Genomic DNA, 13,434 nt, shown 5'->3' with positions numbered 1-13,434 from the left:
CTATATTATGTGGCCAAGTGACTGTGCTTTGCTGTTCTCCCTCACTGGAAGCTGTGACTTTTCCAGATTGAGGTGGCCTCTGAACCTCTGCCACCTGCTGGTTTCAGATCCTCAAAAAGCTGAGATTTTTGCAAATGGAATGGCATTTTGGCTTAAGCAGCTCACATGTTCACTACCATTTTCTTCCTTAGATTCCAGTTAAAAGGCAGTTCTGCTAGTTACTGTGTCTTGGTTGGAATGGAAAGCCTTTGGAACAGCAGCATTCCTGTGTGTGAACGTGAGTAGAAGGGATAACACTTCAGGCCAATCTCTCCCTTTAATCTATTTGGTAATTTGACCCATGGCCTCCCCAGCCGTGGTTCTTCTATTTTCTAATCTGAATTATTGGTAAATAGTTGCTTATTTTAATAGTATTTTATTGTGGATCAATTTGTTGTGATGCACTTTCTTGTGCATCATGTGTTTTGAGAACCATCTGATCAATCTCTGTCATTTAGAATTCTTTGTTTTACGTGATAAATCCTACTGTAGTTTGTCTCTGAATCAGGAGAGATTAGCTAACGTGAAGCTTTGACAAATTTCTTTCTTTCTTTTTCCCTTCCTTCCTTCTTTCTTTTTCTTTTTTATGCCATCAAGGTGAAGTCACTCTACAATATTCCTGTCTATTTGCTAATATACAAATATGAAACATTCATTCATTCAATTATTTATTGAGCACATACTATGTGCTTGATGTTCTTCCAGGCACCGGTGTTATAGCAGTGAACAAGATGAGCAAATTCCCTGTCCCATGTTATTTATACTCAAGTGGGAAGATGTACAAGAAAGAAACTAAATGAAATCTTATGGAGATGATAGGTCAGAGCAATGCAGAAATGAGGGGAAAGTGGGGAACAGCATTATGCAGGGTGAGCAGTTTAATACTCCTTAAACTCTCAAAATTTGCATCTAAATAAATTATGCTGAAAGATTCAGAAATAATAAGCTGATTAAAAAATGAGTCTCCTAGGGCTTCCCTGGTGGCGCAGTGGGTGAGAGTCCGCCTGCCGATGCAGGGGACGCGGGTTCGTGCCCCGGTCCGGGAGGATCCCACGTGCCGCGGAGCGGCTGGGCCCGTGAGCCATGGCCGCTGAGCCTGCGCGTCCGGAGCCTGTGCTCCGCAACGGGAGAGGCCACGGCAGTGAGAGGCCCGCGTACCGCAAAAAAAAAAAAAAAAAAAAAATGAGTCTCCTATATGCAATGCCACCACTGATTTCTCCTAGTCCACCCATTTGTATTTCCCCAATAGAAGATAGGACTTTGCCTCATCGCTTGATCCTAAAGATTGGAAAATATATAGATTTTAAACTAATCCAAATTTTACTAAAATGTTTATGTTGCAAGAAATCTGCTCAGTTATCCTATGACACATTTTATAGTAAAACTTTATTAAAAAAACATAACTTCTGTATAGATCCTGTCATCCAAGAAACCCAACTTTCACTGAAGTAACATGACAAATGGCTGTCCACTGGCCTGGGTTAGAGCTCAGTTACTGATTGTACTATTCCTCTTACTTTTCATGACTGTTTCTAATTTAAGTAGCTTCTTCCAAATCCCAAGCCTAATAAGAAACACTAAATAGAAATAAGGAAAGGACTGTTTAAACAGACAAGCAGATACCAGAAAGAAGTAACAATCTGAATCCTGACGGAAAGTAAAGAAATAAAAATAATAATAAGCAATCCCATGCATCAAAAAAAAAAAATAACAAAACAGTATGGATCATTTAGAGTTTTTACAATGAACCATGTATGTTTCAATTCATTGTGACAGCACTACTGTCATAATCCGTTGATGGTCACTATGGGTAAGTTATTAAGGAAAGGTTTCATATGATTAGGTGATTAGTACATATGGAATACATTGTAGAAATATTTCCTGAGAATGTCAGTTCCCTGGAGAACAGAGACTTTATCTGTGCTCTTCACCATTTCATCCAGCCGGCCCTGACGAGTGGCTGACACAGAGTAAGTGCCCAATGTGTTGATTAAATGAATGAGTTACTCTCCAATAGATTCTCTTTCTTCTTTAAAAGTTTTGGTACGTAATTCAAGGTGTAAAGTTTCTATTATCCAAAAAACTTAAAAGTCTGAAAGATTCAGGATAGGCAAATTCTTTTGTACTTTTTCAATTTAAAAAAAATGGGATTGAAATCTCACTTCACTTAGTCCATTCAGTGTTTTTAGGTAGTACCAACTATAACATCCGATGACTATAGATTACCTGTGGTGAAAACTCATGAATGACACTTAGAGCTTTTGCCTTCTTTCCAGAAATCTTGTGTCCAAATCCTCCTGATATCCTTAATGGGAGACACACAGGCAAACCTCTGGAAGTCTTTCCTTTTGGAAAAGAAGTCACTTACACATGTGACCCGCACCCAGAGAGAGGGATGATCTTCAGCCTCACTGGGGAGAGCACCATCCGCTGTACCAGTGACAGTCAAGGGAACGGAATTTGGAGCAGCCCTGCCCCTCGCTGTGGACCTCCAGGTTACTGCGTGCTACCCCACATTCCAAATGGATTCAGAATATCTATACCAGACTCTCCAAGTTTCCGTAATTACAATGTGGTGTTTATTTGTGCACTCGATACACTTAAATGCCAAAACAATAATAAATGGTTTTAAGATACATCAACATGTAAGATTGTGATGACCTTTGCTTCTAGAGGGCTGGTGAAAAGAGATGGAGGAAGTGGGTGGCGGTTCTAGTTCTAATTAGAATTAGAAGGAAAATGTTTTCAAAGCATAGGAACTGAAAGCAAATACCTATGAACCTTAACTAGCATAAGTTGTACCATCTTCACAGGTTTTGGAGAGAAGCACAGACCAGCAGAGAACAAAGCCTGGCAAAATCGCTTTTAATTACCTATTTGTCCAGAGACCCCTGTGTGTTCTCTCTGAAAACTGGGCTGCATTGTAAACAAAACACAAAGATTCTTTTAGCCAGTATGGGCTAAGTTCTAAGTTAAGATAAGGCTTACTTGCTCCTTAGCCCTGCACTAATTTCAGCTGTTAAAGTTTTCCCTCTTTGGTGGAAAGAAAAAGCAAAGCAATGTGAACTCAAGGGAAAAATGCAAAATAGAGTGTTTATTTCTAAGGTCTGGAGAAGGTATCCTAAGGTAAACAATACCACTATGACACCCACACTCAGGAAGTGAAGAAGGAAGCGGAAAGTAAATTGTCAAAGTGACCCTAGTCCCGGCAAAACATACTGACTGCTGAGGAACTCTGAAATAAAAGAGCAGTTCTGAAAGGAAAGGGACCAAGAATCGATATTCAGAAGTCATTTTTGCCCTCACTCTCCTTCTGTAACACCATGGCTTCAGCTTGGGGTGTCCCTATAAGCCTGTTTACAAACACAGACACCTAGTTCAGATTCACTGAATCGGCAGTGAAAGGCAATCTTCCCCTAAGTTCTATGACTTTTTTCACCAGTACCCTATGCTGAGATGGCAGTCCTAGTTTTATCAGCTAGATTTTTTAGACTGGAGACCTGCCAGACCATCTTCATGTGTGGTTTGGCCTTGGGTAGTAGATTTTAGTCATAAGGGGGACTCCTTGAACTAGAAGCTAGTATAGCTAATATTCAAGCTCTAAAATAAAAAGAAACAGGCAATATAGATGGATGTATTTCCTGTGAAGCCACCTTGAAAATAAGCCAAATTTTCATATTGAGAAAAATCACTTAATTATATGTTAAAGAAATGAGAAATTGGTTTGCAAGTCTTCATACAGAGAATTATCTGGGTGCAGAATTGGCTCTAGCATAGCTTTTAGTCTTTGAAAAAATAATTGAAAGGGAGGTGGAGGACAGCTGGAATAGAAACTAAAAGAGAAGTTAGTGTCAAAACCAAGTGGAAACGATTTCTATTTTTCCAAACATATACACTTTTTTGATTTCATACTACTTGAGTCCAAAGTGAGTTTTCACTTCTCAAACCTAGAGCTTTAGGTGTAGGGGCTTGGAGCTAAAGCTAGAATTTGATTCAACATATACTTCACACAATGTTTCTGTTTTTGTTTTGTTGTTGTTTTTATTTTGAAGCGATGCTGTGTATTTCCTTGTTGTGTTGAAATAACCAGCTTAGGAATCACACCTAGAAAGTTGGTGGCTGCCTCCTAGTTTCAAAAAACATCTTGAGTCGTCCATTCTTGCTTGTAAGCATGGGTTTTGATACACTGAAGTACAAAGAAACCAGACCAGGTGTAACCTGGGCAGAAACACTCCTCTGTCTCCCTAAAAATGTGAAAAATTGAATTGGAGCTGTCTTTTACAGTAAATGATATGAGTAAAATGCCCAGATAGCAAAATAGCCTTCCGGGTAGTATATTTTCTAATGGGCACATGCTAATGGAACTTTCCCTTCAAAGATTACAAGGAAATTATCTTTCCACAACTAAAAGTTTCTTTTGTTCTGATATCAAATCTAACAAGAAAGAGAAAAGGAAGAATGGCCTTGGGTATCTTTTTGTTAACTCTGATGTTCTTGATTTTTTGGTCTCTAGGTCACTGTAACACCCCAGATCATTTTCAATTTGCCAAGTTGAAAATCCAGACCAATGAATCTGAGTTTCCCATTGGGACATCTTTAAAGTATGAATGCCGCCCTGGGTACCACAGGAAGTCATTCTCTATCACGTGTCTACAAAACCTCACGTGGTCAAGTGCCAAAGATGTCTGTAAACGTGAGTAAGCCCTGCATTGGAGCGTTCCTATGTTTGTCAAAGTATCTCTAGGATCTTATTTAATTTCTCCAAATTGTAGAGATAAGAAAACTTTGTCAAACATGTTCACATAGGTGGAGGTCAGAGTTGGTCTTGTAGGTCACCCCTAATTATTGGTTGAAATGCTTGTCTCCTGAGAATGTTTCAAGGAATATTTGCAGGAGAACTCCATGTTTTTTATGGGGTAGTGAATAATGAATTACTCCAGATCAGGAAAAAAAATCTGTAAGGAGACATAAACTGTTTGAATAACGAGGTAATAAAAACTTTTACACTGGTGGGATATAAGGCCACAAATGACCTTTATATTTAGATAAGAGATTTGAGGCACAGATAGGAGAGATTTAGAGGGGAGGTCTCTTTGAAAGTGGTGCTTAGTGGGTGGCTATCCCGAGGCAGTCTGGTGAGGTTCCTCAAGGTGAAAAAACCTGTAGAGCCATCAGAATTGCATGTGCTCTTCAGAAAGCTGCAGTCAGGTGGGGACTGACTTGTTATACACTAACGAAAGTTCATATTACTCTTCCTGGCTCCAAAATTCTCTTTCTTTCCCAAGGTAAATCATGTAATACTCCTCCAGATCCTGTGAACGGTGTGGTGCACATAGATACAGACACCCAGTTCGGATCCAGAATCATTTTTTCTTGTAATAGAGGGTGAGTGGGCAGGACCATCTCTTGGTTCAAGAGTTCCAGGACAGCGATACTACCTTCTGGTCCTATCTTGGAAAAGAGGACTAGGCTATTACCATCTGTTCTCAAGAAGCCTGAACATAGGTGTTTAACTCCTAATTGAAATGGACAAAGGTATGACAAGATTTGAGGGGAAATCTGTCTCCTTGCTGGAAACCAGGACAGTACATACAAGAAAAGTGAGGTATTCACCAGGTAGAAAGGAAGAAAATGGGGCGAGGGCATAGTCAAACCCTACAAACAGCACTTGCCCAGAGCAGACATTGCTGAAAGAAGGGGAAGGCCACGGAGCCACTGTGTAGAAAGCAGATCTTATAAGGTAACTGCACTCTTCGTTTGCTAGGGCTGCCATAACAAAGTAGGACAAACTGGGTATCTCAGAACAGCAACAAAAGTTTATTCTCTCAAGGTTCTGGAAGTTAGAGGTCCAAAATCAAGGTGCAGGCAGGACACGTTCCCTCCAGAGCCTCTGAGGGAGGATCCCTCCTTGCCTCTTCCAGATTATGGTGACCTCAGGGCTTCCTTGGCGTGTGGCGCATCACTCCCGTTTTTGCCTCTGTCTTCCCATTGCCATCTTCATTCTGTGTCTGTGTCTTCACATGGCACTCTCCTCTCTGTGTGGGTCTATGTCCAAAGTGCTCTCTTTTTGTAAGGACTCCAGTCATATTGGATTAGGGCCCAGCCTAATAACCTCATCTTAACATGATTATATCTGCAAAGGCCCTATTTCCTAAAAAGGTCACATTCATGGGGATTGGGGGCTAGGGCTTCGACAGACTTTTGGGGGTGCACTGCTCAACCCATAACAGAGTCCCCTGTGAAAATGTCAGACATAAAGTGTTTACTGGGCAGCAGTCCCACCCACAAGGGTGCTTACCCTTGCTCAGTCTCAACCCCACTCCCAGTGGGAGCAGCTGAACCAGTTAGAGAATATGGGCTAAATTTGCACTGCCATGATAAACACTGAAAAGGAACTTGTGGCTTTCAGCATATTTGCTAACCAGGGCCTTACAGGTCATAGTACCTATAATCTGACAAAGTGAAATTAGAGTAAATCTAAACACTTCTGTCTTTCTCCGAGCATTTTTAAGTACAATCTATAAATTCTCTGTCTGTACCCTCTTTATAACGTATTACGGAATAAGAGTGAACCTCTCAATGGCATAAAATAGAAAACCGTTGAGCTTATGATATGTTACAGGAAATTAATGTAAAAAGAGCAATCTGAAAAATCAGAAGAATTGTCCTCTTACAAAATAGAGTTACTTCTAAGAAATAAGAGAAACTTTTAGAAAAATCTCCTGTTTACGTTTTTAACAAGATTCAGTTGCACGCTGTTTCTGTGAAACTAGTTAGGAAATAGACAATGTTTGCATATGAATAAAAAACACAATTGTCAAACTAAAGAAAAATTCTGTGATAAACACACTGAATATTGTAGAAAATTAAAGCAGAGGGTAAGAAGATAAATTAATCAACTTCTCCCAGCATTAAGTGGAAAAGGATGAAGAAGAAGAGAAAAGAGAAGATATGTCTAAAAGAGTACTGGGATTCAAATTACATGTAACAAAAATTCCAGAAGGGAAAACAATAAGCCCATATTTAGCCATCACTAGGTAATCATCTGTATTTCAGGGATCATGAAAAAAACCTCAAGAATGCAGAAAGGAAATTAATAAACTATAACAGCTGCAAAAGAAATTAATTTGTATTGATATCACACTGATCCTTCACATCACTAAATTGCAGAAGATGGAGTTTCTAATGAGCTAAGCTAGTATTCACATCTAGAGGCTACAGATGTACAGTAAAGGATAAGCAAGGACCTAAAAATCACACCTGTGTACCTTACAGGAAGCATACTTCCTGGGAGAAGGAAAAAGATAAACTCAGGCAATCCATAAGTATTTTCTTAAAGGATAATGATAAATGCTGGTGAGGTAGAAAATTGCCAAAAGTCAAACAAAAGAAAAACAAATTTTTGAAAAAGTTCAAATATTTTCAACAAAGTTATAAAATTTATACAATGACAGAACTAGTTGTTAAAAAGTGAAACTTGACAATGTAATCATAATCCAGTAACAATTTCTGAAGTCATAAAATATATCCATAAAACTAGAAAATAGAAGAAAGCAAAAAAAATCATAGTCTAGACTTTTATTACATAGGAGATGGGTAGACTGTATATATTTTGACACCAAAATTGAGAAAATAGGGTTGAATACCTGTGTTGTGTATGTATTGGGTTGGCCAAAAAGTTCGCTTAGGTTTTTCCAGAGGATGTAGCGGAAAAACCTGAACGAACTTTTTGGCCAACTCAATATATAACACATGAAATGAAATTTCAAAGGAACAAAAATTGGTTATTTAGCTTCCAAATTATTAGAGCAACTGAAAGAGGTTCACCTATCTGGTTCATGTAGCAAATGAGAGGGAAGAAAAAGGAATAGCATGGACTATATCCACCTCATTCACCAGAAATAAGCCCCCTTATATTTGGGGCAGATCGGCTGTATTCACTGCTATGTGCTTACTACTGAACATCATGAAGGAACATTATGAAGTGATGACAAAAGCAAGATCAACCATACCATTTAGTTCAGTAAATTTGAATGGTTTAATATCCCTGTTGAAAAACAAAAGTTTCCAAATAGGATCAAAAGCATCACAAATCTTGTTGTATTTACAAGAAACATGCCTAAACTAAAATGCCATAGCAGTGTTAATATACAATATGTATATTTATGTATATCAGGAAAATGCAAAAAGAAACTTAAGTAACAATAATAATATAAGAAAAAACAGATTTTAAGAAGAAAATTATCAGGCAGGTCTACAAAAGTATTGTTTTATTTAGGTACTGGGTACAATCCAAAATGAAACCAAGAAATGAAGAAGCAGAGCGAGCCATGAGGAGTTAGAGAGGAAATATTCCTTTCAACAGTGAGAGGATAGAAAAAGAGAAATAAGAAAAGTCAGATGAAACAGGTGGAGTTCAGGCTAGTCCTTGAACTTCTTTCAGATTGTAGCCTTTCAGATTTGCCATGCATGTATGCATGCTGAGGAAATTGATGGGATGTGTACAGCATGCCTATTTTTCATTTTTGGTTTCAGGTATCAACTCATTGGTCACTCAGCTGCTGAATGTATTATCTCAGGCAATACTGTCTTCTGGGATTCAGAGCCACCAATTTGTGAACGTGAGTTGAAATCTCTAGCCCCATTTATTCCATGCTCAATCCTACAGTTGGCCCCTAGAATTACAAAGGATAAATTTCATCCCTTTTGGCAATAGTATCCTTCTGATATTTGAAGAAAACACTCCTACCCTTAAAGGTGCTCACAATGTTCCAAGCTTCTAGTTCCTCCTGATTTTTCCTTATCCTAGGGTATAATTTATTTTAAATAATAGTTTGGAAGTCATTTAGAAGAGCACCCAAATTCTTCTTTTGTTGGTTGAACACCTTCCAGGTTGAAGATTGTTCTCTTTAGTGAAGTAAATGAATACAAGGTTAGTGAAAGTGCCTTCCTTCCTGTCTGTCAACTCTTAATCCCAGGTCATCTGTTCAAGCGGTGGGCCCTCCCTGCTCTCTTATTCTTTGTCTGGACAGTGACATGCCATCTTTCCCATGAGTTGTTTGGAATATGAACTTTCTACACTTCAGGGCACATAGAGAAAGGAGCAGTTGCAAATTAACAAAGAACATAAAGATATAACCCTGGGTTTGGTGATAATATAAAAAAATCAGCTCGGTTCTTTGTGACCAGCTAGAGGGGTGGGATAGGGAGGGTTGGAGGGAGACGCAATAGGGAGGGGATAGGGGGATATATGTATACGTATAGCTGATTCACTTTGTTATACAGCAGCAACTAACACAACAATGTAAAGCAATTATACTCCAATAAAGATGTTAAAAAAAAAAAGAAATCGACACTCTCCAACTCAACTGATAGTAGGATAAGTGGTAATGAATTTTCTAACAGGCCAGTACACAGTATGTATCAAAAACCTTAACTGTACGCAAGCCTTTAATCCAGAAATTCTACAGTTCATGACTTTAAAAAATCACCGTGGGTTTCTGCGAGGATTGATGTACAGATGTTACCTATATTATTATTTTATGATAGTGAAAAATTCAAAAGAATCTAAATATTGTGCATATTTGCAAACAATGTTCTGGAAATAATCTACAAAATAATAATCTTATAAAGGTACACGGAATGTGTTCTAATAAAAAAAGTTTAAAATATGCCGGAATGCATTTGACAAGAGAGAGAACACTTTCAAATGGAATCAGTTAGTATGTTTGTACTCTGAAATATTACTTAGATGACAAAGATATTTTAGAAAAAAAAAATGTGTGTTTGTGTATTAATGATTGCACATTAAATAGTTAATAGTGATTCCTTCTAGATAATGGGCTTAAAGGTGATTTTTATTTGTATTTTATAAATTTTCTACAATAAATATGCATCTTCTTAAATATTTTCTTAAGCAAAATTAAATAAATAAGTGTCTACTTTGATATTCATGCCAAAAATGATAGAAATATTTTATGTGCTCAGGAATGATTTAAAGTGCCTAGAAATTATCTGTTACTTGAATATTAGATTAAATTTGTCGATAAGATTATCTGTGCTTCATACCTTTTTAGCGGTAGTGTTTTTGGTATATTTTTTCCCACTTCTTCTATATGCTACCTTTTCTTGAGTCAATATTGGCAAAATATATTTTCGTTTCTAACATCCTCATTTTCAAGATTATTAGCATAGAGTAGGTACACATTCATTTATTTTTTTTACTTCTGAATCTGTGATTGTTATGTTTGTCGTGTGTAATATTGTGTATTTGTGTTTATTTTTTATTAGTTGTACCAGAGCTTTGGGGTTTTATTTATTTGATAGACTATATTGTATGCTATACCATATTAATAACCAATAGAATAAATCCAAATGCCCTCTACAGAGAAAGAATTGAATTAAAAATAGTTAAATAACATATAACTTCTCACTTAAAAGGAGAAGTATGTGGACTATAATAATATATGGATACATTTATTGAAATAGCATTAATTGAGAAGAGCAGAGGTCATAATATTGTGGCTATCTAATCTGCGATTGTGTAAAAACATGTCTGTACATTAGCAAATATTAGACAAGAGCAGAAGTGTTCTGAATAGTGACATTTTGATCATTTTTTAAACTGGTTACCCAAATTCATAATTGGATATAACTTTAAGAAACTGAGGTTTTAACTTGCTGTCCCTTCCCTTTTCCCAGGCATTCCTTGTGGGCCACCCCCAGACATCGCCAATGGAGATTTCATTAGCACCGACAGAGAATACTTTCAATACGGAACAGTGGTGACCTATCGCTGCAATCTTGGAGAGAGAAGGCAGAAGCTGTTTGACCTCGTGGGTGAGCCGTCAATATATTGCACCAGTGAAGACAATCAAGTTGGCATCTGGAGTGGCCCTCCCCCTCAGTGCATTGCACCTAATAAATGCACGCCTCCAGTCATTGAAAATGGAATAAGGATGTCTGAGAACAAAAGCTTATTTTCTTTACGTGAAAGTGTGAGGTTTAGGTGTCAGCCCGGCTTTGCCATGAAAGGACCCTCCACTGTTGAATGCCAGGCCCAAAACAAGTGGGGGCCGGAGTTGCCCAGCTGCTCCAGGGGTGAGTCTGACTGAGGCTTTGAAGGGGCCTACAAATGACGTGAGTTGTAGGAGGATCAGGAGGTTAGTGTCGGTTCTCGGGGGAGGATGTGTGGTGAGCAGTGTGAGTAAATTTGGGGCAAGGAAGCACAAAATTAATAAAATGTGTGTTTGCACTTGTGTGTAAGTGCCTTCATTTTGAGAAGCAAGAGTTTAATTATTCAAGGAAGGAGACATTTGGGACTCTCATATTGAGGAATTCTCAAGGCAAAGTACCAGTTCCAATATCTCTCAGTTGTATTCAAGAATGATGTGGACTTTCTGGTCAGCTGTATAATAATCTTGTTTACTCTTTGCAACAGTCCTTTGAAATAGTGCTATCCTTATATCCATAGGACAGTGAAGTTAGCTTGGTCTTTCAGAGGTTAAATAAGTTGTCTAAATTATGTGCTACTAAGTGGCATATCCAGGAATAGAAGGCAGTGTGTCAGCCCCTAAAGTTGAATGCTCTGGTTCTTGACAGAACTTTGCTTTATAGAATTCTACTTTTATCAGCATCTATCACAGAAAGAAACTGGCTTATGAAGAAAGATATCATAGCCTCAGAATAGTGGCAAAGACTTTAGAGTTTGTTTTGGTCCACCTCCTACATTTTATCATTAGAAATCTGAAATTGAAAGTGCAAGTAACTTGCTCAAAGCCAAACAGATTTTTCATTCATCTTTAATTAGGTACAGGTTAAGTTGAAGTTCAAATGAGTTCTAATGCCCCTAGCACATACCAAAAGGACTGTGAATGGAGGCAGCCACACCTTGAGTTGAATATTCTCTAAGAAATGTGTCCTGTCATTACAAGGACTGGCTTATTTAGGGGATTTTGTTCTCAATGGCTGGTCTTGTCTTCTTATGCCACAATAGCTGGCATAAGAAGGACTGTAGAAGTGGATTGGTAAATATTGTGGTTGATACTAGGGACAGAGAGGGAGCTTACAGTTTTTCCACCAACCCATATCAGCCTTGTACAACCAATGAGAGGGCAGCTGGGAGGACAAACAGATACAGTATGGGTAATTACTACACTTTGATCATAGAAGTGTGAAAAAAAGAGATAAGGGGAAATCTGTTACAGATTCAGGCTCAGGTAACCTTCTCATTACCTGAAAGATGAGGCTGTAAATTGTATTGCCTTTCTAGCAAATATGTGAGTTGGGTAGCCCACCAGTACTAGTGACTCTATACTAGAGAGCCAGCAGTGGAAGAAGAGACAGCATGCCTGGTGGACTAATGGATGTATTTTAGAACTTGTGCTGGGAAGGACTGGGTTCTAATTCTCTACCTTGTACTAGCTGTGAGGTTTTTGGCTACTTCTCTTCCCTATCCAGAACTTCCACATTAGTAAAACAAGGGGATTGGAGTATCATTTGACTTCCTTTGTTATACCTGTACCCCTTGGAAGGGTTAGAATTTAGCAAAAGGTATTTCCCTATAACTGACAGGTACTTTACTGTTCTTTACCCAGTATGTCAGCCACCTCCAGAAGTCCTGCATGGTAAACACACTCCAAGCCATAAGAACAACTTTTCCTCTGGGCAGGAAGTGTTCTACAGCTGTGAGCCTGGCTATGATCTCAGTGGGGCTGCTTCTCTGCACTGTACGCCCCAGGGAGACTGGAGCCCGGAAGCTCCCAGATGTGCAGGTGCCTATACTCTCTTCTGGTTTGCAGATCAATCTCTTTGTCCCTTACTTGGCAGTCTTACTCTTGTTTTTTTTTTTTTTTTTTTTCTAGTGAAATCATGTGCTGACTTCCTGGACCAACTTCCTAATGGACATGTGCTCTTTCCACTTAATTTCCACCTTGGGGCAAAAGTGTCCTTCATTTGTGATGAGGGGTGAGTGTGAACTGGAAAAGAGACCAGGGCCACACTGCCAGATGCTGATATGCTGATGCCCTGGGCAATGGGTTTTATCCAAACAGGAGGCTGACTAATGGAGAAAAAGTACTACAAGAGACTAATATCTCAAACAGGGATTGGGAAGTATGGTAAGAACCAGATGGACCATGAACAGATGCTTAAAAAGGAAAAGTGGTAAATATACTGAACAGCAGAAACATAACAACAGAACTTGAATATTTAGGTGGAACATTAAGTGTTTGGATAAAATGGATAAATAGTAATTTGTAGGCATGAAGAGATACATATTCCAGAGGTTAAGTTCGATATATATATATGTATATGTATATATATATATATATATACTCATATATGTGTATATATATATATATACACATATATATGAAAGAAAGTTATTTATAAGAC

The 13,434-nt window shown here is 38.3% G+C and overlaps 1 protein-coding gene across 1 annotated transcript in view; it reads left to right on the top strand.

Moving 5' to 3' along the window:
* The window catches only part of CR1 (complement C3b/C4b receptor 1 (Knops blood group)), a gene marked incomplete at both ends in the record, with an annotated part of 102,122 nt that overhangs the window by 33,932 nt on the left and 54,756 nt on the right, over window positions 1–13,434 (top strand). The window contains 8 exons of the mRNA XM_082653398.1: window positions 192–277; window positions 2,316–2,534; window positions 4,553–4,732; window positions 5,325–5,424; window positions 8,575–8,660; window positions 10,741–11,139; window positions 12,636–12,812; window positions 12,903–13,005. Coding sequence (XP_082509524.1) covers window positions 192–277; window positions 2,316–2,534; window positions 4,553–4,732; window positions 5,325–5,424; window positions 8,575–8,660; window positions 10,741–11,139; window positions 12,636–12,812; window positions 12,903–13,005 — 1,350 coding nt within the window. The remainder of the gene's footprint in view (window positions 1–191; window positions 278–2,315; window positions 2,535–4,552; window positions 4,733–5,324; window positions 5,425–8,574; window positions 8,661–10,740; window positions 11,140–12,635; window positions 12,813–12,902; window positions 13,006–13,434) is intronic.

This window comes from Grampus griseus, assembly GCF_964374135.1.
Source record: "Grampus griseus genome assembly, chromosome: 1".
Classification (NCBI taxonomy): domain Eukaryota; kingdom Metazoa; phylum Chordata; class Mammalia; order Artiodactyla; family Delphinidae; genus Grampus; species Grampus griseus.
The sequence above is the reverse complement of the archived record's forward strand: the minus strand, read 5'-3'. Positions and strand labels throughout refer to the sequence as shown.